We start from the raw sequence: 23,658 nt of genomic DNA, 5'->3' as shown, positions 1-23,658 counted from the left end.
GGCAGCCTGCGGGGCCATGCACGGCCACGCCATGGCTTTTGGTGGGGGGGGGGGCACGTACCCCCACCCTCCCGGGGCTGGGGGGGGCTCGGTGAGTTTGGGGGGGCGGCTCAGCCAGCAAACCCCCCCAGCCAAACCCCCCCAAACCCTCCCCCAGCCCGGTGCAGGGTCACCGAGCCCGGGCTGCCGGCAGCGGGGACCGGGCGGTGGTACCCCCAGCCGCGCTGGTGTTCCCCCCGGTATTGCTGGGAGGGGGGGGGGTGTGGTGGGGGGGGGGCTCGGCCCCACCTCCCGGCCCCACCCCCGGCCCCACCCCCGGCTCCGCCCGGGCCCCGGCTCCCGCTCCCGCTCCGGCTCCGTGCGCCGCTCCCCGGGGGTGCCGGCCCATGGCGGGGCGCTGAGCCCCCCCCCCCAGCACAGCCGGGGCCGAGCGGGGCCCCCCGCCCCCCCCCACCATGCGCTGGGTGGGCCTGATCCTGCTCTGCCTCCTGCGCGGGGCGCTGGGCGCAGGTAGGGGGGCCGGGGGGCGGCGGGAGAGCTCCGGGAGTGGGGGTCCGGGGGGCGGTGGGTGAGGGGGGGCCTGGGGGTCGGTACGTCCGCCCGGGCCCCGCCGGTGGTTGCGGGGGGTCCCGCGTCTCGCCCGGACCCCCTGCGTGCCTCCCTGTGCTTTGGGGGTGTCCTCATGCTCCCCCCCCACCCCGGGCACACAGGTGCGTGTCGCGCTGCCCCCCCCCCACACCCGGCTGCCCCCCCAGCAGCCCCCCGCGGCGTGGGACCTGCCCTGGGGTCCCCCCCCCGCTTCCCGTTCATCTCCACGGCGACGGCTCTGGCACCGTGGGGTGCCCGGACCCCCTCCCCCCCCCCCCCCCAAGCCGTGCGGGGCAGCCATGGGCAGAGGGGGGCTGTGGGTGCCCCCACCCGGGATTCCCCCACCCGTGACACCCCGTGGCGTGGCTGGTGCTGGCTTGGCTGTGGGTGCAGGAGATTTTGGCGGGGGGGAGGATGCCAGATCCTCTGGGGGGGGGCTCGTTCAAGCCCTGCCTAGGGGACACCTGGGGCACCGCAGACCTCCCAGCAGCATCGGAGGGGCTGAGACCCCCCCAGTGCCCCCATGGCAGGCGAGTGTGCCCCCTAGCTGCAGAGCCCCTTGCCCCCTCCCTCGGCAGGGGGGTACATCCCACCGGCTCAGCCCGGCTCCCCCCTGCCTCAGTTTCCCCTCCTGGAGGCCCTGGGAACAGAAACCAGCCCCACGGGACAGCTCGGGAGGGGAGCAGGAGCTCGTTAGGCGGTAATTAGCTGCCTCTCCCCAGGGGCGATGATGGGAGCCCTCTCCCAGGGGCGAGGGGAGCCGCCTGCGGCCCCACCGGCTGTTTTTTCTGTCCCGCTCGCTGGGGACAGACGTCCTGGCTCTGTCCCTGCCCGTGGGCGAGCGTGTGCCGTCCGCCCGCCTCCGCCGAGCTGCCGGGAAAGCTCATGAATCTCTGCAGATTTGGTCCCAAACGGCTTTTTCACCCCCCCCCCCTTCCCCCCCACAACGCTGTGCTGTGTTTCCGGCCTCCGTTCGCTCCCAGGGCCGGAGCCAGGCAGGGAGAGACGCGGCAGGAGGGGACACAGGACACGTTTCTTTTGGAGATGGATGCTTGGAGTCTGCCCTGGCACCTGCACCCCAAACCAGCCCGAAGGAGGGGACCGATGGCCGGGGACATGGAGGACGTGGCCACGTTGGTGCCCCGTTGCTGAAGCCGCATCTTCCCCATCCTTGTGGCCTTGCAGTGGCGTGCGCGGGGTGTGAGCCGAGCTGGGGGGGGTTGTAGGTGTTTTGCCTCCTTTCACCCCTCCATCGCAGCTCTCCTCCCCTGGCCATGGGTGTCTGTCACCCGTCCTGCGTCCTGTAGCCATCCCTGACCCCGATCCCTGCATCTCCATCATCATGGTGATGATGCTTATCAGGGCTGAGACCCCCCCCAAACTCGTGTCACCTAAGCAGGAGCTGCCTTGCTGGGGGAGAGGGCTGATCCCGGCCCACAGGCGGGTGCCCTCCCAGCGTGGGACCCCGCTGACCCATCCCCGTGCCCCCCCCAGGACACTCCCCTGGGAGCCCAGCAGCAAGCCAAGGGCGGCGGAGACCTCGGGAGACCTCGCCGGGGACCGAGGGGACCCGCATCAGCCAGGACCTGGTGGGGGGCAGCCTGGCCATCGACACGCTGCCGGCCAACGAGACGCGGATCGTGGTGAGTGGGGGTCCCCGCCGCTGCCACCAGCTGCCCTCTGCCTGCCCCGGGTGGGGTCCGGCCGGCGCCTGACCGCCGAGAGCTATTTCCAGGCTGGGCAGGGAGCTGGAGGAGACTCTGGCTCTGATTTAATGTGTGGGGCCGGATCCCGGCAGCCCGGAGGGTAATTACAGCCCAGCGCGGAGGCGACCGTGCCCCGGGGATGGCTCCGAGCCCCGCGGCCATCCCTGCCCGCCAGCCCTGCTGCGTCCCGGGGCCATCCCTGGGCTGAGACACCGGGGATGCTTCGCTTGCCGCGGTGCCACGTGTGCGCGGGACGATGCTGCCGAGGTTATCGGGGCTGAGGGGGCTGCGCGGGACCTGGGGGGGGGTGGTGGTCTCCGGCTGGGGAAGGCGACAGCCTGCGCCGCTGCTAACGAACTCGTGTAGCAGCAGTGTCACCTCCTGGGACATCTCCCTGGGTTCTCGCATCCCGGCTGTGCCTAATTACCCGCCCTCAATTAGCTCCTGGTTATTTGTGGCGGGGCCATGGGTCCCTCGGCAGCTGGGGGAGTTTGCCCGGCTCCGAGATCTCTGGGATGGGAGGGGGGTATGCATGGCCGTGGCTGGTCTCCGGAGGAGGTTGTGCCGGCCGCGGTGACTTGTCCTGGCGTTTTTGCCGGCAGCTGGTTGTGGATTCGGTGGAATTAGCAGGGGAGAAAGAGCTGGGGCTGTTCCCACTCCGCTCGAGCTCCAGCTTGGCCTTGTTTGTTGACCACTGGGGACGGCGAGGGGCCAGGGGCCAGGAAAGTCCCTGATGTGGAAGTGTTTAAAAAAAAAAAAACAAAAAAAACAAAAAAACACAAACCCCAAAACCAGCCCAAAACCACCAATGGCCACCACGGCATTCAGAGATGCCGGGAAACCACAGGGAGGGTGTGATGGTGCTTGTGGTTCCCCGGAGGAAAAGGCAGCAATTTCCTGGGGCTCGGTGCTGGCGGGGGGGCTCAGAGCGTTTCTCCCCCCCACCCTCCGCAGGAGCGGGGCCGCCTTCGAGGTCAGGGACGCTGCTCCTCCGCATGTCACTGCGTCTCGGCGGGTCCGACCCGCAGAAGGTGTGATCCTGCCTCGGGAGGTGACAGCCCGGGGTCTGGGGGAGGGGGTGGGGGGGGGTGTTCCCCCCTCTCCCATCCAAAATATTCCAGGTTTGGGGTGCGGAGGGGCAGCGCTGGACCCAAAGGTTGTCCAAAGGGGCGCGACGCAGGGCAGCGCCGCCGTCCCTCCCCGAGCTCTGCCCCACGGTGGCTGCGCTCCCCGTTTATTTGTGTGTCCCAAACCTCCCCTCTCTTAATTCCTGCTGTAACCAAAGCAAGGTGACGGATTAGGACATCCTAATGAGTCAGCGATGAGGTCAGGAGCTCGGCAGCCAGCTCCTCCGCGCTCCCGGCCCTGCTTATTTCCCTCCTGGCTTATTTGGAAGGCGTTGGGAAGGCATGAGGAGGACGAGGGCATGGGAAGTTTTGTCATTTGTCCCCCAGCGGTGGCCTGTCCCCGTCTCCCAGGGGGGCTTCCAAAGCCTTTGCCTGGGGAGGTGTGTGCTGGGATGCAGCAGGTACCGGCACAGCCTTCCCTGTGCCTCAGTTTCCCCATCCGTAGCAAAGGGAGGACTGTGCATCCATCCCTCTGAGCGGAAAGGGCTGGAATTGCCGTAGGGAAGAGCTGGGACAGCTTTCCCCGGAGTCAGGGCTTCCACCGGAGGCAGAGGAGCACAGCAGCTCTCCCTGAACTTTGCTGAAACAGAAAAAAATTACACGTTAAAGGATTTTTCTAACGGCATTTTATTCCTTACGCCTCCCGCAGCAGCTCTCCGGGGCTGTTCAAAGCCGGGGCCGGGGGGGGGGGCGCTTCGCTTTTGCTTTTTTACCCCCTCCAACCCATTAAATCCTGGGCTGACGGTTCCTTCCCTGCCTCCGGCGCTCGGGTTCGGGTGCAGGGAGCGGATCTGGGAGCGGGTCCCGGGGACAGCCAGGGTCTCGGGGGGGACGATGCTGGGGGCGAGGGGGGCGTGCGGGGGTCAGAGGGGGGTGAGGGGCAAGACGCGCAGCAGACGGGGACGAGCGGCGAGCGTGGCGGCACGCCAGGCGCTGGCGTGGAGCAGCGGAGCTTTGCTTTCCCGAGGAAAATTAAGATGTTTCCCGGCCCCCCCCCGCCACTGCCCCGGCAGGCGACGGCTCCCAGCTGGGTCCCGGCCGCCCGCCGCAGCCCGTCGGCGAGGCTCGGTGTGGCGGGGGCACGGGAAAGCGCCCGCTCTGCCACAGAGCCGCGTGTGCCGGTCCTCGGCGGGGATGTGCATCCCTCCCCAGGTCCCCGACCAGTCCCAGATGGGTCTCGGCAGAGCGTGGTCCGCGCTCCGGCGTGCCGGGGAGAGGGGGCTTGGGGAGCCTTAGGGGCTGCTGGTGGCTGGGGAAGGCTGAGGGGGGGTTGCCCCGGGTCCCTCTCCTTCCTCCGGGTGAGAATAGCGAGGGGGCATCAGGTCGCTCACACAGAGCCAAAACCCGTCCCACGCTCCGGGGATGTCACCCGTGTCCCCGCACAGCCCCACTCCACCGCGACGTCCCCCGTCCCCTGGGCTGGCAGCAGCCGCTCGGCCGTCTTCCCCGAGCCGCCTCTGCCGAGGTTCATCGTTTCCTCTGGGCTTCCACGTCTCCCGTTGTTTGCTTTGCTTCTGGGGGGGTCACTTTAGCTGGAACTTCCAGCCCCCGGCTGGAGAGCGGGATATTTTCTTCCCGGGAAGGCTCCATCTGCTGCGCTGCCGTCTCCCGCCAGTCACGCCTGCCTCTAGCCAGCCCCTCCGACCTGCGCGCACTCCGCGGCTGGGGGTCTTCCCTCCACCTTCTCCGACCGCTCGGCATCCTTTGCTGGCTTCCCGCGGGTTTTTTCCGTGCTGGTTTTATGGCTGCTTTGCGCTCAGATGGGGTCCCGGCTGCTCTGAGCCGTGCCTGGGGGTTTGCATCTCCACGGAACAAGGTGGGTAACGCTGGCCCGTGTCCCCCCGTCCCCCCCCCCCGCCCCCGGCTGCAGGAGGACAACCACAGCTACTACGTGTCGCGGATCTACGGGCCGGGGGACGCCCATCTGAGGAGGCTGTGGGTTGACATGGCAGCAGCCAACAGGAGCCAAGTGAAGATCCATGGGATCCTCTCCAACACGCACCGTCAGGCCTCGGTGAGCCGGGGAGGAGGGGGGGCTGTTCTGCAGCCTGGGGTGTCCCCCGGGTGTCCTCTCCCAGCAGGGATTTCCCAACGGTGGCACTGGGGCAACAGCAGCCCCTCCACGTCCCCACGACGGCCGGGTGGAGACCGAGGCTTGGGAAGCGTTTGGGCTCCTCCGGGGCTTGTCCTGCCGGGCAGAAGGGACCCCATCCCTCTCCCACCCCGCCATGCCCCAGCCCCAGGGGCAGCCCCGTCTCCCAAGTTTTCCCACGGCGTTTTTTGAGGCGTTTTCCCAAGGGCTGAGCGCGGTTCTCACCCCGTCTCCCTCCCGCAGAGAATCGTCCTCTCCTTTGACTTCCCCTTCTACGGCCACCTCCTGCGGCAGGTCACGATAGCGACGGGCGGTGAGTCGGGATGGGACAGGGATGCTCGGTCGGCATTCCCGTGGCGGGAGGGCTGGATGCAACTCTGGTGCAGGCTCTAACCTCACCCCACGTCCCAGAGCCCGGGGAGCTCAGAGGGAGAAGGGGCTGCAGCCCTCCCAGCCTTCTCCCTCCGCCCCAAGTCTCACCCTGCCCCGCGGCTGGTGCTCGGGCAGTCGGGTGCTGCTGGCGCCTCGGTTTCTGCAGCAGTTGAGGGGAGGCAGGGGGGTCCCGCAGGCTCGGGAGCAAGCCAGGAGGGGATGCTGGGGGCGAAAAAAGGGATGGGGGAGCCAGGGCAGGGTGATGGGAGGTCAGAAAAGAGGGAGGGAGCATCCCGGGGGAGTGGAGGGGAGCGTGGGCTGCTTCACCCTCCTCTGCTCCCTCAGGTTTTATCTTCATGGGGGACGTCATCCACCGGATGCTCACGGCCACGCAGTACGTCGCTCCCCTCATGGCCAACTTCAACCCCAGCTACTCCCGCAACTCCACCGTCCAGTACTTGGATAACGGTGAGCCCTGCTCCGGCCGGTCCCCGGGCGAGCCCCGGCGCTGCCGAATGTGCAGCCCAGCTGCCTGCTCCTTCCTCGTGCCACTGGGCAGAGCTCGGCTCTCTGGGGCACACCGAGGGGCTGGAGGAGGGGGAGGGCGCGGGGAAGGGGAGCCCAGGGCAGCAGGGGCTGCTCAGCGCCGGGGGGGGCGGTCGGGTAAGGCCAAGTGGGGTGTTTGGCGGGGGCTCCTTCGTGGGTCTGCGCGGAGGGATGTGCTGGAGCCTGGGGGATGAGGTGGCTTGGAGCTTCAGCGGGGGAAGAGGACCGGGCAGGCTGTTGAGATGTGAGGGCAGTGGAACAGGTTGCCCAGAGAAGCTGTGGCTGCCCCATCCCTGGAGGGGTTCAAGGCCAGGTTGGACGAGGCTTGGAGCAACCTGGGCTGGTGGGAGGTGTCCCTGCCCGGGGCAGGGGGTGGGACGGGGTGGCCTTTAAGGTCCCTTCCAACCCAAACCAGTCTGTGATTATGATTCTATGACTGATGCGCTCTGGTCTCTCCCCCCAGGCACGGTTTTTGTGGTGCAGTGGGACAAGGTCTATCTGCAGGGGAAGGAGGACATGGGCAGCTTCACCTTCCAGGCGGCCCTGCACAGCACCGGCAGAATCGTCTTTGGGTACAAGGAGGTGAGGGAGGTTCCTGCTGCGGAAAGCGCGGCAGGAGGGTCCCTGCGGGGGGATCCCTGTGGGTCTGGGAGGAGGTTTGATGTTAGAACTGTTCCTCCCCGGTGCAGATCCCCGTGCCGGTCCTACAGATCAGTGCCACCCAGCACCCTGTGAAAGCCGGCCTCTCCGACGCCTTCATGATCCTCAACCCATCTCCCGATGTGCCTGGTGAGTCACTGCGCTCGGGGAACGGGGGGGAGGCGGCCACTGGGGCAGGGCAGCAGCTGGTCCCGCGGGGATGCCAAGGCTCCCCCGGCATCGCGGTGGGGAGAGTGGGCAGGCGGGGAGGCCAGGGACGAGACGTCCTCGTCTTTGGGCACTTCAAGACATGAGGATGCGCTGCGTGGATTCACGGCGGGGAGCACGGGAGGGTGAGGAGGCGTGTGGGGCTCGGCTGCGTGGATGCTCCTCATGTCCCACATCCCCAGGAGCATCCCTCTTGGGGTGCATCTCCCGTGGGGTGCCTCTCTCTCGGGGTGCATCTCACCATGGCCATGGCCATCACACAGCCTTGGTGCTCCGGGTGGTCCCGCGGGTGGGGGTGGCCCCAGCCCACGATCGCTGTGGGCCTTTGGCGATGAGCTGCCGGCGAAGGGCTTCGTGTTCCTCGCCCAGCGCGTTCAGACTCGCTGAGAGCAGCCAAGCCATCGTTTCCCTGATTCCCAGCTGATGAGGAGGAGGGGAAGAACGGTGGCAAACGAGACTGCAGATGGACGAGAGGCTTGGGGGGGGGGTGCTGGGTGTCTCGTTCCTGCAGGTGGGGGGGTTCAAGGGAGCCCGCAACCACACCGCTGCGGGTGCGCAGCATGGCGCGGGTGCTGCGGGCAGGGCTGGGGTCTGCACCCATGTCGGCAGGAGGTGGGCACGGCCGCAAACGTGTCCCCATGCTTATTCCACGCGTGCCGTGAGCTGCAGGCATGGGGTGAGCTCCCAAAAAGGCCCTTCCAGCCTCTCCCGCCCCCTCTTGCCATGGGGGAGCCCAACCTCGCCCCTGCCTCCCCGCGCTGCGCCCGGCGCCGTTGCTTTTCCGTGGTATTTATGGCGCCTGCCATCTGGCCCTCGTTTATTACCCGGTTACAACAGTTTGTGTTAAAACCTCGGCCGGGCTGGATGGTGCCTCCCCTCCCCGCCCTGCCAGCCCGTCCCTCGCCCGGCTGGTCCCCTCCATCCCTAGGGGCGTGCTGAGCCCTGCCTGCACCCCCCTGCCTGCATCTCCTGCCTGCACCCCCTGCCTGCACCTCCTGCCTGCCCCGGGGCTCCCAGGGGAGAAGAAATGCAAGAACTGGGCGCGAAAAAAACCCTAAGGAGGTAAAGAAACAAGGCTTGAAGGGAAGGAGAGGAGCGGGTAGGAGGGGGGGGGCATGTTGTCCTGCTCATCCGCTGGTCTCCGAGCGCGGAGCAGGGCTGCGAGGAGCCGTGGCCGTGCTGGAAGGAGAGGTTCGATTATCCTCGCAGATAAGCGTGATGCCAGAGAAGCATCTTGGCTGGTGTCACCGCGTGAATTAGTGGCAGACGCTGGGAGAAAATCTGGGAGAAGCCCGAATCCGGGATAGCCGCCCCCCCCCCCGCCCCGGGATGAAGGGGAAAGAGAAGGAAAAGGGGGCAAGGCATGAGGGGCCAGGGGGAAGGAGGAGGCTGCCCCCCAAAAGGCGGCGGCGGAGCGGGAGCTGCGGGCGAGCGCTGAGCACGGGGGAGGCTCGCAGCCCCGTGAGTCACTGGCGAGCAATGTGTTGTGCGGCGCCGTGTTTGTTTGGAGCGGTGCAGGACGGGAGCACGGCCATCTCGGGAGCCTCCGGTCGGGGAGAGGGGGACAGAGAGAACTCCGGGCTCCTCCTCGCAACAGAGGGAAGAGGAGCTCTGTGCCCCGACACCCCTCCTCCCTCCCGGCGCCTCCCGCCTTGCTTCTCCAGCCTGGCACCCGCCGTACACTGCCCTCTCCCGCGGGAACCACCCCAAGACCTGGGGCCACCTTTGCCTTTCAGCTGGGGGGGCAGCAGCAGCCGCCCCACGAGCTTTCCCCGCGCACGCGTAGGGTTAAGCCCCTTCGCGGGGGCCAGTCTAAAGCCAAGGCTCCGCGTTTCAGAGTCCCGCCGTCGGACCATCTACGAGTACCATCGCGTGGAGCTGGACACCAGCAAGATCACCAACATGTCAGCCGTGGAGTTCACCCCGCTGCCCAGTAAGTCGGACGGGCCAGTGTGGTGCCTCGGAGCGTGTTTCCCTCCCGTGGTTTCACCCAGTAACTCCAAAAGCCTCCTGTTTACAGCCCAAGGGGGAAGCCAAGGCGGGTTCCACGTGGAAGGGTGCGTGGCTGCCCCCCGTCACCTGAGGGCTGGGATCCTGCTGTGCACCGGAGCCCTGGAGGGAGGGTGGGCTCTCGGCCAGGGCGCAGCTCGCCCCGGCTCTGGGGACCCCCAGTCGGTCATTCCGCCTTTGGGAGAAGGTCTGTGCGTGGCTGTCGCTGCACGTCTCGTACGTACAGCCCCGCCGGGGTGATTTATCGGCTCAGAGTCAACCTCGGCCACCAGCAAACCCCTCGTGCGTGCCAGCCTGGCTGCTCCGTAGCCCGAGCCGGGCGCCTGGGACGCAGCAAAGCCCAGCTGGCAGGGGAGGAGCTGATAAAGGAGGGACCTGCAGGCAATTACACCTTCCCCAGTTTGTTCCTCCCCCTTGGATCCCCCCTCGCCCCGATACTTTGATTCCTTATTTCCTGCACCGACAGCTCTTCCCACCCCTCCGGCCGCTGAAGCTCCTTCTCTTTGCTCCATAAGCTGCAGCTAATTTGGCTGGACGCTGGTTCACTTCGGGTCTGTCTACAAGACATTTTCTCCGCCTCCACACTCAGATGAAATTTCTTGAGGATCCTGTTAGAGAGATACATTTTTAGTGCTGGGCTCCAAGGACACATGCGCGCGAGGGAAAAGTCGTCACGCGGTCCGTAAATACAGAGCGGAGAGTAAATCTGTCACGAAGATACCAAGGTTATGCATTTAAACGGTCTCCCCAGGGTATTTTATGACAATTTTAACAGCAGGCAGGGCTACTGCAAAGCAGATCATAAATAAGCATCCTGCAATAAGTCTATTTTTTCTCCTTAAGACGTGGTATTTTCTTTTTCCCCAGCAGCCAGGGTAGCTGAGAGCAATATCTTCAGGGGAGCCACAGAACTAGACTCCACATTTTCTTCTGGGGGTTTAATTTTTAGCCTTATCCAGGTCAGAAGTGGATGAAGTGGGTTAGCCTCTGCCTCTTCTCCAGAGCTCCTTGCTCGCTCGCTGCCTCCACGTGGCAGGGAGCTCGGGAGAAGCTCCGGACGGGAGGATGGAGGAGATGAGGACGGGAGGGCAGCAGAGAAGGGGCCGGGGCAGCGGCGGTGGCGGGTTTGCCGCAGTGCGAGGGGGGGAAGAGGGAGCCCGTGGCTGGAGGAGCCGCGGATGGAGAGCGCGGGGCGGGACGGAGGGGTGCCAGGCCCCCGGCTGGGACGGGGATGCTGCTGCCTCGCGGGGTCCTGTGCACCGATGCAGGACGTGGACCACTGGCGTTGGAGTTGCCCAGCGCCGGCTCCGCTCTCGGCCCATTGCGGGCTGGCAGGGACTCCCTGGGGGCTTCTTAAAACTGCCGGTTTCCTTGCCTTCTTGTGCAGACAAGCCCTCCTGGCCGTCTTTTCTAGACGGGATGACAAGCGCGTGGTGGTACTCCCCGGGCAGCCAGTCCTCTCCGGCATGGAGATATTCTTGCAGAGCTACTTCGTACGGACACAGCAAGAGAGGGTTAAACCGTTTGCGTGGCTTCCTTCCTTCTGCGAGACCCCCCGTACTATAAGAAATGGCATAAGTCTGAGATGTGTTTTAATTCCCGGCTAAACAGAGCGGGGAGACATTTGCGGGGGGGCTGGGAGTCCGCTCCCGCTGGGAAGGTGCCGCAGGTCCATAGCAGAGAGAGGTCGGGTTGGAGACACCTCTCTCGGTGCTCTGGTTCTGCCGGTGCCACCGGCACGCGCGCCCGCTGCCCACGCAGGTGCTGGTACCGCTCTCCTCTCTCTTTCGCAGCGTGTCTCCAGCACCAGAGCTGTGAAGTGTGCGTGTCCTCGGAGCTGACCTTCAACTGCAGCTGGTGCCACGTCCTGCAGAGGTACCGGCCACGCGTTCCCTTCCCACCTCTGCTCTTGCTAATGCTTCTGTAGCTGGGAGAGCAAGCGCAGCGCCAGGTCCGATGCCTGGATCAGTGTTGCTGCTTTTTTATTATTATTTTCTTTTTTTGTGTGTGGGTTTTTTTGTTGGTGTTTTTTTTTTGTTGTTGTTGTTGCTTTTTGGTTTAGTGAGGGTGCTGCTCTCATAGTCTCATAGCCATGGTTAAGGGGTGATCCGATCTCCGGTTACAAGCCGTTGAAAGGAGACGTTTCCCGAGGCTGGGCTTCTCGGTCCAAGATGTTCCGACGCAGCAGCCGGAACGAGTTGAGACCAGAAGCGACACTCACCTTTTTTTTTGTCAGTGAGATTAAACGTGGGGGGAACTTTTCCTGACTTAGGCTGTGATTTCAGGCGGAAGGGAAGCGCGGGGCAGGGCGGCTGGGACACGCTGGTGTCTGAAGGCCGGCGGGTCGGTCTGAGAGCTGGCGATGCTCATCACCCCCTCCCCGGGATGAGACATGGCAAGGGTAGGGGGCACTCGCTGCTTTTTTGGGGGGTAAATGGAGGATCTGGGGGGGCTGGCCGCGCTGCAGTGCCAGCCACGCAGCCATCCTGCTCCGTGCTCTCCAGCAGCGCGACGCAGAGCGTGAGAGGGATTAATGAGATTTTGCTGAAATATTTATTTAGAGCTGGCGGCAGGGGAGAGGACCCAGTAACACAGATCCTCAGAGGCGGCACGGGGACGGCCGTGCCGGGGGATGCCCGGCTGTCCCAGCAACGCCTCGCTGCCCGCCCCGTCCCCTGCTGCCTCCCGCCAGAGCTCCCCCCGGCATCGCCCGCAGCCCACCTTCATCCTCCTGCCTGTAGCCCCGCTCTCCCTACGCCCGAGGCTTAGAATCACAGATGGTTTGGGTGGGAAGGGACCTTTAAAGGCCATCGAGTCCCACCCCCTGCCACAGGCAGGGACATCTCCAACCAGACCAGGTCGCTCAAAGCCCCGTCCAACCTGGCCTGGGATGTTTCCAGGGATGGGGCATCTCCCACCCCTCTGGGCAACCTGGGGCTCACCGCCCCCACAGCAAAGAATTTCTTCCTAATATCTCATCTAAATCTCCCCTCTTTCAGTTTAAAACTGTCCCCCCTTGTCCCATGGCTCCCCTCCCTGCTCCAGAGTCCCTCCCCAGCTTTCCTGGAGCCCCTTTAGGGTCTGGAAGGGGCTCCAAGGTCGCCCCGGAGCCTTCTCTTCCCCAGGCTGAACCCCCCCAGCTCTCTCAGCCTGTCCCCACAGCAGAGGGGCTCCAGCCCTCCCAGCATCTCCAGGGCCTCCTCCGGCCCCGCTCCGACAGCTCCGTGTCCTTCTGCTGTTGGTGCCCCAGCGCTGGAGGCGGCACCGCAGGGGGGTCTCCCCAGAGGGGCAGAATCCCCCCCTTGCCCCGCTGGCCACGCTGCTGGGGATGCAGCCTGGGGTGCCGGGGGGGTTTCTGGGCTGCCAGCACACGTGGCTTGTGTCCGTTCCACCCTTTCCTTACACGCAGCAAATTCGGCAAGGTACGAGCAGGGCAGCTGGGACGGGGAAAGATCCCGAGGCATCAGCAAAGCGACCCCATAAATCAGCGTTGATTCACCACCTTTCAGTGGGCTGGGATACAACCCGAGCCAGGGGAACATCATTTTTCGATGACAGTTGCTCAGCAGTGGCTTCAGATCAGAGAATACGATGTTCTCGCAGCTGAGAGAGATGCGGGAAACCAGATGTGGGCTTTGGTAGCAAACCCAAGCCCAGGATGCAGTGGTTTAGTCTGGCTCGTGTTTGGGCTGAAAGCCCGGGGTTCAAGAACTTCGTCGTTCTGCTTACTCCAAATTCACGGGGTTTGCAAACCCCGTCTTCCAAAAATCCAAGTCGCTGGTGCTGATGTTTGCTCTTGTCATTTATAGTACGGTGAATTCTCGAACGCGTGGGCTAAAAGCCGCGCTTCCCCCAGCCACATCTGTGCGTCGGCAGCTGGGGCCTGAAGAGCTTGGCTTACAAACGGGCGGCACAAACGGCAAGCGTGGTGGAAACGGCAAGCTAGAGCAGGCCCACCGCCGTCCCGCTGCCTTCCAACCGGGTTGGTTTTGCAGAGCCGACGCGATCTTTCCCAGGGCAGCTGGTCGGGTGACCTCCAGGGTTTGAACTTAACGCCCTGAGTCCAGCGCCGTGATTTGACCCGACTCCTCTTCGCTCTCTTCTGGGCAGCGGAGTCTGTATTTTCGCTTTTGCTGAGCCCGTAACCGTTCCGGGAACCGTGCTTCAAGCAGCGATCTCAGAGACTGGGCAGGACCCAGAGTTCTTTGTGGCTTCTCCTCTTTTACTGGTTGGTAGTTTGGGTAAATTAGTGCTTGTGTGAGCTGAACCCCCTGATTCACATTTTGGTATCCCCAGAGACTTCCCAAAGGTCAGAGCGCTATTTCGTTCCCTCCGTTTCTGTAGGGATTTCTCTAGCTGGTGTTTTCCTGATGCAGTTTATAATCTCTTTAATGTGTTTTTCCTGTGCAGATGTTGCTGGAAAAAAAACAAAACAAAACAAAAACCAACCCTTGTGGAGATCGCGGCCTTGCCCTGGCACAGAGTCCAGGGAATGGAAATTCAAACTCAGTCTATATATTTTTTCCTATTTCTCTGCTTCTCTGTTTCCCTTGGAGAAGCGGTGCTGACCCTTTTCCTCCTCTGCGAGGAGGAACATTTGGGTCCTTCCAGCACAGCTGTACTGGAAACCCCATGTCTTTGGAGACCAACCTTTCCAGCCCTCAGATGTTTGTTTGTCCAAGCGTGTGCACACAGCGCCCGTCGGGGCAGCACCCGGGGCTCTCGGGCAGCTTAGCGAGCCGTGCTGTCATTCCGTGTGATGCTCTGACCGTGAGCGGTGCCCAGCCAGAGCGGGCGAACGAGCGTTATCGTTGTTGCGTCCCTCGGGAATTCACCTGCCGCGGGTTCACGCCGCTTTTCTCCGCAGATGTTCCAGCGGCTTCGACCGATACCGCGAGGAGTGGCTGTCCTACGGCTGTGCCCAGAAGGTGAGACCGAGAGAAGGAGCCCTTCTCTTGGGTCCTCTGCCAGGAAAGATGCCGAACTGCAGGAAAAACGTAGCCCAGCTCAAAAAATTCACTCTCGGCTCCACTTGGCGCGTGCCGTTCCGGAACAGGCTGAGTATCCCTTTGGCTATCCCTTCCCCGTGACAGCAGGACCTCCGATACGCCTCACCGAGGATGTCTCTGGGGGAATAGTTAAAAGGTGGTCCAGCTAATCCGGCGTTGCCCGTCTCTGCCTTGCTGGTGTCTTGTTTCTGGGCTGGTCGGTGCCGATGGTCAGGAACGATGCAGGGACCTCCACACGTTACCAAGCGGTGCAATCTGAGAACGCTGGGATGTTTTTTTCTTCACCTTCTGAAGCATGACTCTTACTCACTCTTGAGCATGAAGAAATTAGCCCTTGTGATTATTTTTTTGCCCTTGTTAGCACAATTCTCTCCACATTGGATGAACTACTTTCTTTGTCTCAGAAAGATCAGCTCTAATGGAACATCTGTTTCTGCTTGGGTTTTTTTTTTTTTTGTTGGTTTTTTTTTTGTTGTTGTTGTTGTTTTTCCCCACGGAAAACTCAGCTTTGTTCCCTGTTAACCAAAAGGGTCGAGTGAGGGAAAAGGAGGTGACAGGACCTATATAAGGTCATCCAGCGATGCAAGAAGGTCAGGCTGTAGGACCTTGCCACATCATTGTCATTTGTCCTACTTAAGTGGTTCCCAAACTTTTCCTTCTCTTCTCCAGCCTCCAGGTCACTTCCCCCCCCCCACCCCCGCCAACACTTCTCCTGGCACTCCTGGACCGTGTCCCCTGCTCCCACTCCAGGGTTTGAACCCCAAGGGCTGGGCAGCCCTGAGCCTGGGAAGCCCCGGTCCTCACCGCTGGCTCCCTGGCACTCTTGCTGGAGGAGAGCAGGAAAAGTGACGGTTCTTCGTTTTCTTTCCAGTCCGAGGAGAAGACCTGCGAGGATTTAGCTGAAGGCGACCACTATTCGGCCCCTCCTGACAGCTCTTTCTCGCTGCTGGGTGGGAATGTCACCACCTCCACGTCCTCGCTCTTCGTCGACAGCCTCACTACAGAAGGTAGGGCCGGGTGGGGTGAGCGGCTGCGGCAGGGACACCCCGTCCTCGGCGCTCAGCCCTGGGGAGGTCTGTCACTCCGAGGCCTCACAAAGCCAATGCCTCCCCGGAGAACCACAATAACAACCCCATCTTCGCAGCACGGGGCGGTGGGGAGGAGAAGGAAGGGCGGCCCTAGAGGTGGGACTCGGAGCGAGAGGTGAAACCCTCTGCTGGGAAGAGTTCTTCCAGATGCATCGCAGCCCTTTTACGCGTTTGCGAAGGTCAACGAGCAACTTAGTCCCTGGTGGACAGACATCCCCCCCGCCCCAGCATCATACCAGAGGTTAATGCTGTATATAGGGGCTCACGCTTTTACGTGCCTGGTCCCAGCTGGTGACCCCGGGCTGCCGGCATGGGCTCGTGGTTGCCCTCTGCTCGGGAATGCTGCTCCTTCCAGCGTAGGGAAGCTCCATGCAAGGACCCCGGTTCCCCTCCAGGCACCCACGTCCTAAAGCTTGATGATCCTATTAACGCAGGGCTGGCTCCTCCCGTCCTAGCGGCAGGTATCACTGCAATTTTGCTGCTTAATAGTCCCTAACGCAAACTGCTAATTAGAAGAACTAGAAAGGAACATTAGTAATTGTCCTTCAGCGATGGGAAGGAGTCGGGGGGAGGAATGGAGCGCCGGGCTGGCAGAGTTGACTTTGAAAGGAGCAATTAAAGGAAGGGGGAGTGTAACACCACCACTGAGATTATTTTCCAACTCATCGCCGGTTCTTGGAAAAAACACACGAGGCTTTCTGTGACATAGTCAAGCATGAAGTTAATTTGTAATCTTGGAAGGAAACAAACCGCCAGCTGCATCAGGCAGCGAACTTTATCTGGAGAAAGCACAGCGAAGGAAGGAGCGGAGCCAAGGAGGGGACGCGCCCTCGGCGTCCTCCCCGGCCAGCCCAGCTCCTGGCCCCGCTCACCGAGGGGGTCGGGAACGCGGCCGAACGGCTGGTCGCCTGTCGGCAAACCTGGAAGCCAAGGGGTAGGAATTCTGGCCCGGGATTTGAGCTGGGCTCACGAGGACGGTGAGCGTCAGGACGTAAAGCCTTGTACAACACTTTGTCCTGGTGGTTCTAGAATGAGCCGAAGAACGGAATTGGATTTCGGGCCCTCGTGCGAGACATCCACGGCGTAACATCCCCGTGGATTTTTTGGGGATGGATGAGCAGCGTGTTGCAGCGAATGCAAGGTCTGAGCAGAGGCCCCCGGCCCCGGCCAGCATTCACTCCTGCTTTGCACGCTTTTATACACCGGGTTCCTCAGATGGTTGTGCTCCAGGTGCCGCCTTTCTGAAGGAAGACAATAACCCATAAGCCACATACTTCCACCAAACTCAGAGGTTTAAAACTCTCACCGGCCGGGTAAATGCTGCACAAGAGATGGGCTCTGCCGGCCGCCCCCTTACAGAGGGGTGGAAGCCGGGGACGGGGTGGGGGAGCATGCAGAATATCGTAAAAGGCTCCTAACTTTATTTTTTTTTTGCCTTTTTGTTTGTCTTCTAGACGATACGAAGCTCAATCAGTATGCAGGGAGCGAAGGTAAGTCCTTAATCTTCTCTCCGCCGGCTCACGTTCGTTCCAAGTGAAAACACGTTACGGTGAAATCAAACGCAGCGGGGAGCTGGGCTCCGTCGGCGGGGCGGGCAGGCGAAACCCACCCTGGAGGGATGCCACCGAGATAAGGCTCCTGTTGTCCTTGCCCTGACTGGTACCACTTCAGGGGGTGAAAAGCGAGAGCGGGGACCGCTCTGTGTTACCCCGGTGCTCCCTGCCTGCTCCCCCCGCTTAGTCCTGCTGCGCAAACTGAGACGATGAGTTTTCTCTTTCCGTGCAATTCCCTTTCTTTGCTGTTTCTGCATAGACACAAAGTCCTCTTCTTTTTTTTTTTTTTCTTTTTGCATTTCCCAGCTGTCCCAAAGAGCAGTGTAAAATCCAAATTTAAAAAAGTGCCCAGCTCTGCTTTTTTCACCTCTGTTCCGTGAGTCCTTTTTCAATCCCAGTCTGTCCAGCAGCCCCAAGGGCAGGGAACCAAACCGTTGCTGTGACGCTCTTACTAATTCCAGGCTACGGGGAAAACCGGAGCCCTCTTCGCCCAGTGTCAGGTTTGCAAGAACCGCGGTCGTACATGAACCGTCAGCCCATCCCTCTGAGCTGAGAGCAGCCCCGGGAAGTTAAACTGGGTGCAGGATGCCTTTTCTCTGCAGACACGGGGCCTTTGAAATGCACGATCTTCCCAGTGTCAGCCAAATTGCTCCCCAAACGGCTGGCAACGTCACTGGTAATATACGCCACGTACACCCTCTGTAGCGCCGTGCAATGGCGTATTCCCAGCCGAGGGGCGAGGGCGAGCCGGGGGCTCGGGGTTACGACGCACCGAGGCCCCCGCTCGGCATCTGGCTAATGGCTTTCCACCAGCGCGAGCAGCCAATCTATAAAGAATATGGATCGGAGGCGGGGAGTTACTGCCCGGTGGTGGCTTAATCCCCTCTCGCACCAGCCACTGCCATCACGCGAAAGGGCTGCTGGAGCCCAGACGGCTCTGGGGCGCCTTCCCCTCTTGTGGAGCCCGACAGCAACAGGTTAAACGCTCAGTCCGTGCAGAGCCCTGAAAGGTCTTGCCTTGGTTTCCTTGTCTGGCCTTTCTTACACCAAGGTCTCGGCACCCTTCGAGACTCAACCGAAGCCTTTTTTTTTTTTTTTTTTTTTTTTTTGCAGGTCTGGGCAGCAGCCTTCCTGCCAAGAAAGCAGGCGCCCCCATTCACACCGGTACCATCGTGGGCATCGTCCTGGCCGTGCTGCTCATCGCCGCTATCATCCTCGCCGGGATTTACATCAACAGCCACCCCACCTCCAACGCTGCCCTCTTCTTCATCGAGGTGAGTGGAAAACCTCAGCCCCGGCGGGTTTTCTCTTCCTCAGCTCTCAACACAAACCTAGAGAAGAGCAGGGAGCAACGAGAAGAGGAGAGAGGAACTTTGGCAGGTTCCTATCAGAGTTTCAATCTCCCAACCTCCAGCTTGATGATGTTTTAAACTTAGGCTCTCTCCCTCCCACACTGGTTTATTTTGCTCCCTTTCACACATTGCCATTTTTCCCCCCTCCCCGTACAACGTTGGCCTCTTCCACCCGCTCGCACGAGCCGTCGCCGCGCAGGCGGGTCGGAGGGCTCGGCTGGAGCCGCGGCGTAACGCAGCTCGCTGCTTTTTTGAATCGCCCAGCTGGATTTTTGTTGACTAAAATTGTCAGGCTTTACTGATAGATGTCATGCCATCAGCTACCGTGTAAGCGGTGGTGCGAAGGCTCTAAACGGAAGGTTTTAATTCTCGGAAAGACGAGGGGGGTCCAACAATCTCCATCTGTTGCTCGAAGCCAGGAGAGCGCGTGGTGTAGGATCCCGAGGCAGTCAGAAGTGGGCTGAATCCTGGCAAAGGAGCTGCTGCGGAGGGAGCGAGCGACACTTACCCCTCAGCCGTTCCTTAGCGCTCGCTGGCGTTTGCCTCCAGCGCTTTGTCTGTCCTCCATCTGTCCTGTTTGGAGAGACAGGCGTCAGAGAATCCATCTTCACGGCCTCTGCCAGTTTAGTGCCTGAGCACTCGGCGATGTCTGATGCGTTTATTTACACCCGGCTGAGAAGGGACGATGTGGCTGCCCCTGTTTTGCAGCCAGAGAGGCGACACGGAGCCGACGTGGACGCGGTGGCAGGGGAAGCCCGTGGCCGTCCGCGGCTGCACAGGCCACCCTTGTTCTGAGCCTGATGTGAGATTTCGCTTAAAATTTCCGTTTCCTCCCCGCTCCCCACTTTAACCTCGTTAGCGGGTCAGCTCAGTGAGATCGACGCACTGTAATGAACCATTTTAAGCATCACGCCATTTTTTTAAAAATTTATTTTTATTAATAAAAAGTCCAGCTTCCACAAAGACAGGGCCGAGCTGCCACTTTCCCTGCAGGCTTGGCGTGAAAGGCTCCGTCACAGCTTCTGATGGGTCTTTTGTTTCTGTCCGCAGCGAAGGCCGCATCACTGGCCTGCCATGAAATTCCGAAATCACACCAACCACGCAACGTACTCGGAGGTGGAGCCGGCCAGCCAGGAGAAGGAGGGCTTCGTGGAAGCGGAACAGTGCTGAGCGCTTCTCCCCCCGCGTCTCGAACGTCCCGTGTCTCAAGTGTTGGAGTCTTCTGTTATTCTATTGCAAAGTCTTTCCCCTCTTGGAAAAGAAAGAGCAAGTAGAGGAAAAAGACCCAATGGAGCGTTTGAAAAGAATGAGTCGGGGCGATGTGAGGCTGGGACTCGCCCGGATTCCGCACAGGACAGCAGAGCCGGCAGCGGCAGCGGTCGGTTGTGACATCGGACTCTCCCGGCAGCCCGGCACCGAAGCCCTGGATGTGGCGGGAGGAAAAAGTGCAGTCAAAGTTTTGGTTTGGCGTGGGGTTTTTTTTTTGTTTTGTGGTTGGGTTTTTTCCCCCCGCTGTGAGTGGCTGACCTCTTCCCTCCTCCACCGGGAGGCCAAACGGGGGCAGCACAGTGGGGGCAAATCTCGGGACGGGCGAAATACGCAGTGGCCTCAGGCGGCAGGCTCTTGGGGACAGCAAAACGGTAGATTTTTGCTGCACATTGGCTCTGCCTGCACTCAGGAAAGTCGGGCTGGTTGCCTCTTCTCCTCTGCGGTGAGAGGCTGGGGGTAGGTGCTGGTGGTGGCCCAGGTAAGGTTGGCTCTCCAGGGCTCCCCTCCCCTCTCCCATCCCCTCTCCCCCAGCCCTGTCCCTTTGTCCACTCTCTCCTTCACCGCCTTTTGGGATGGGCAACATTTAATTTTGTCTTCGTGGCCAAGAAGCCTCATGCCCTTGTCTTTTCATCCTGCAGTTGGTCTTCCACCACCCACGGCTTCAGCCCCCTGCCCTCCCCTCCCTTCGAAGCAGCAGCTTCCACCCCCTGCTCCGGAGAAAGGGAAACCTGACCTATTTTAAGGGAAAAACCCTGCGGAGGATTCACCTTCAAGATGTTTGTGAGCCAACGGCTCTGATGCCCTTTTTGGCACCTAATTACTTTGCTAAATTACAAACTATGACCCTTACCCCAAAGGAGACAGTTTAAAAAAAATATCTTAGATTCCTTCAAAATACATTCTTGTGGCGTGGCCACTAATCCAGCAGGAAGAGAGGAGGTTTTGATGGAAGAGGATGGGGACAGAGCACTAGCGAAAGCAGTGTCCTCCCACGGGCTAAATCCTGAAGTAAATCCCAGCTTATTCACGGGCATTTCACATAAATAAGAAACAAAGGCATACCTGCCTTGATACCATTGAAAAATCTAAAAAATCACCTTGTTCACGTCATCGTTTTTAGAGCCCACTCAAGTCAGTGGAATTTTTTCTATTTTTTTAATGTTACGATGTCCGTGATAAGCCCCTGGTCTGGATTTGCACGTATATCGTGATTCCAGAATCTGACCCTAACTAAGGGCTTCGACACTAGACCTCTCAGGGTTTTCTACTCCTTCTGTGCAGTCAGAATTCAAGACTGACCTGCAGAAATACTCTACCCCGCTGCCACAGACACCAGCCGCGGGATGGGGCCCTAAACGGAGGAAAGCTTGTATATTTAAAAAAAAAACCAAAAAGAGAGAGTCCAAAGTCCAGCGTAAGGTACAGTTTTATTTCCCCCACCAAAAAAGGTGTTGGTTGCATGGGGCTTTTTTTTTTCCCCTTTTTTCCTTTTTTAATTTTCTCTCGATCCTCAGTTATTTATTCTGATAATCATGTTTCGTGCATATTTTATCCACTGGCTGGTTCAGCTGTCACTGGTGGTGATTACTGCCAAAGGCAGGGTCTGTCTAATTAATGTTTTCCTTCTCATCTGCTGAATTTATATAGCCATTAAAGATAAATATGGATGCTTTGTGGCATTTAGACCCCAGATTATACTTTCTCATACATAGCCACTAGGGAGACTTTTGCTGCATCTTATTATGGCATCAAGGCACCAAAACGCTCAAGCAGGGGAAGTCAGACTGCGTCGTGCCAGGTTCTTACAGCCCAGACGGTCTCTCTTTAGACATGTTTTGAAGATAAACTTTATTCCCAAATAAAGCTTTCAACTGGAAGGTTGTTTTTCCCCCCCATTTCCCTGAAGTAGAAAGAATTCAAAGGGATGCTGTCAGCTAGTTTTTGCCCAGGATCTGATCCCCTTTGAAATGGTTATGAGCTGGTAAGGAATTTTCTCTAGATCTAACTCTTTTCAAATAATGGCCTTGTTTTTACTGTTTTTCTGAACATCCATATACAATAACAGCAAGATTTCGGGTACTCCTTTTCCCCTACAGCCCCTAGAACTGCTAGGTGAGATCCAACAATTCTGAAATGCTGCAAATTTCAAAGAAAACAGACTTTAAATAGCGCTTGAGCTGTATAAATCCCTGCTGCATTACCGCAGCCAGGATCTTAGAAGGATTCAGAAGAGGATGGGATACTCGGGTGGAGAAAAACAACATCCACGTGCCGTAGCACAGAAGCGGTTGGGGTACATAAAATACCTGTATTTCAGGGGAGAGGCCAAGCTCTGAGTGCCTGGAGTAAAAAAGGCTTTTTTTTTTTTCCTTTAAGGAAAGAAACAAAACAAAGCAGGCTATTCTGTAGCTGTGCAACAGACGTTTGGTCTGCCTTCTGCTGAGGAATATGGTTTGGGCACTGTCAGGTAGAGCGTGAACAGCTCCAATTCATCATCTCCGAGACACTGCGGTAGAGTAGGTGGAGAAGTGACTGCCCATAGTCATGTGCGCGCTCTGAGCTGAAGGTTTGGGTTCCACCAGCATCTCCCACGGCCCAGCCTGGAGAAGAAGGTGCTTAGATGCCGTGTCTCGAGGTGGAGAGAAAAAAAAAAAGTATTCTGTCCTACCTTTCGACATGAGGGAGGTTTAGCGCTGGACTCTTGACATTCACATCTGGGAAGTTCATGAGTCAGCAGGGAGCAACCTCTTCTGAATATTCTTTGCACATGGCTTTGTAGTGGAAGAGAAGAGGTTGTCTGTTAAATTCCAGAAAGCCCAAGGGTAATGTTGCTGATGCCTAGAAGAAAGAAAAATGTCTGTACCATCAGCAAGTGCTGTTTTAATGTTGAAGAGAACTGGAGAGTCTGGGCTCAAGTGTAATGCTGGCTGCACCAAGTCAATCGCAGCGGGATCGATACTCCTTTCTCGTGTAACTCTGACTTCAAGATGCCGGTTAATCTTGTTAAGTCTCGAGTGCCGATGCAAGAACGTGATGGTGGCGACTGAAATAAAGAGAGTTTGATTTTTGCTTGTAATCACGTGGCTTCCCTAGCCACATCCTGAGGCTTTCCTCTGGGTTCTGATGAACCCGGCATTCGGGCTCGCTTCAAAGCAGACTGCATAACGCACGTGTATATCCACCTGTATATTTTATAGCTATAAAAGGGGCTGGGGCTGTTACTTGTGCTCAGTCCCTTGCTCAGCTGGTCAAAAGAGGGTGCGAAACACAAACAACGGCTAACGGCTCCTCGGTTGTCTTTCCAAGCAGCGTGCCCTGGCCGTTGGTGGCCGCTGCTGAGCGTGTGGCGCGGGCGTTAAGGCAGCTGCCCGTCATCGGGCAGAAAACGTCACCACGAACCTGCTCCTTGGCCACTCGTCCGCGTTCAGCAGTTGGGAAAACACCGCGCAGGGTTTATCAGAGACCAACGCCAGGTTGGTTCTCCTCCTGCGGCAGTTGGGGGGTAAACCCCCCTGTTTTCAACACCAATGGGAGCAGGACCCAGATTATAAAAAATATTCTCGTAATAACTAACGGCCTACTTTCCACATACTTGAATTTACAGCACAGTTGGACTATTTTGGGGGACTAAAGGCACTTTAACTGTCTTTTAATGCAATGTATTTACTATGGATTATCTGCATGGAATACAGTCTTAATATTTAAAAAAAATCTTCCTTTTGGACTGCTTTGTTTTCAAAATAAAACATGCAAAGGATTATTGGTCATTTTATGTGAACTTTCATCTTGTATTCTTTTAATTGAAGCTATAAGAATGCAAGAATTTTTTTTTAAGTACATCCTTTTCTGTCTTAGTAATAACGCATCATGTCAGGAGGTGTTCCCAGGACATACCCAAGATAAAAACTAATGTAATTGAGTTTGAATCAAGACAATAATTTTCTTCTAATTTATTCTGCTCAGTTTAGATTTGTTTTTTGCAGGCTTCTTAGCTTGAACAATGAAGTCTGCTTGGCCTGTTTGACTGTTGGGCAGCAGCTGGGTTTAGCGTTTTGATCTCTGCACTAGCACTAAATTAT

General features: G+C 59.3%; 1 protein-coding gene across 2 annotated transcripts; it reads left to right on the top strand.

The window, feature by feature from the left end:
* Positions 1 to 335: 335 nt before the first annotated feature.
* PLXDC1 (plexin domain containing 1) lies at positions 336 to 23,351 on the top strand. Of its 2 annotated transcripts, XR_010073591.1 has the most exons (15): positions 336 to 510; positions 2,083 to 2,231; positions 5,292 to 5,435; positions 5,757 to 5,826; positions 6,231 to 6,353; positions 6,895 to 7,013; positions 7,121 to 7,220; positions 9,136 to 9,231; positions 11,102 to 11,183; positions 14,176 to 14,236; positions 15,189 to 15,324; positions 16,860 to 16,895; positions 18,072 to 18,232; positions 19,361 to 21,872; positions 21,956 to 23,351. XR_010073591.1 is itself a non-coding variant. In XM_063354513.1 (14 exons), exons 1-14 carry the CDS (start codon positions 456 to 458, stop codon positions 19,478 to 19,480), a joined length of 1,452 nt encoding a protein of 483 aa, XP_063210583.1. In that variant the 5' UTR covers positions 336 to 455; the 3' UTR covers positions 19,481 to 23,351. The 2 variants fall into 2 exon arrangements, 1 of the variants encoding a protein (XP_063210583.1); XM_063354513.1 differs by having other exon boundaries at positions 19,361 to 23,351.
* Positions 23,352 to 23,658: the final 307 nt, after the last annotated feature.

Source organism: Chroicocephalus ridibundus, chromosome 17, assembly GCF_963924245.1.
Source record: "Chroicocephalus ridibundus chromosome 17, bChrRid1.1, whole genome shotgun sequence".
In the NCBI taxonomy this organism is placed as follows: Eukaryota; Metazoa; Chordata; class Aves; order Charadriiformes; family Laridae; genus Chroicocephalus; species Chroicocephalus ridibundus.
The sequence above is the reverse complement of the archived record's forward strand: the minus strand, read 5'-3'. Positions and strand labels throughout refer to the sequence as shown.

Excerpts from the sequence above, each read along its gene's own strand:
- PLXDC1 (XM_063354513.1), top strand. The coding sequence starts at position 456 with ATGCGCTGGGTGGGCCTGATCCTGCTCTGCCTCCTGCGCGGGGCGCTG. Across the intron at positions 7,221-9,135 it reads CCCATCTCCCGATGTGCCTG|AGTCCCGCCGTCGGACCATC; the intron begins GTGAGTCACTGC and ends TCCGCGTTTCAG. Across the intron at positions 15,325-16,859 it reads CGACAGCCTCACTACAGAAG|ACGATACGAAGCTCAATCAG; the intron begins GTAGGGCCGGGT and ends TTTGTCTTCTAG.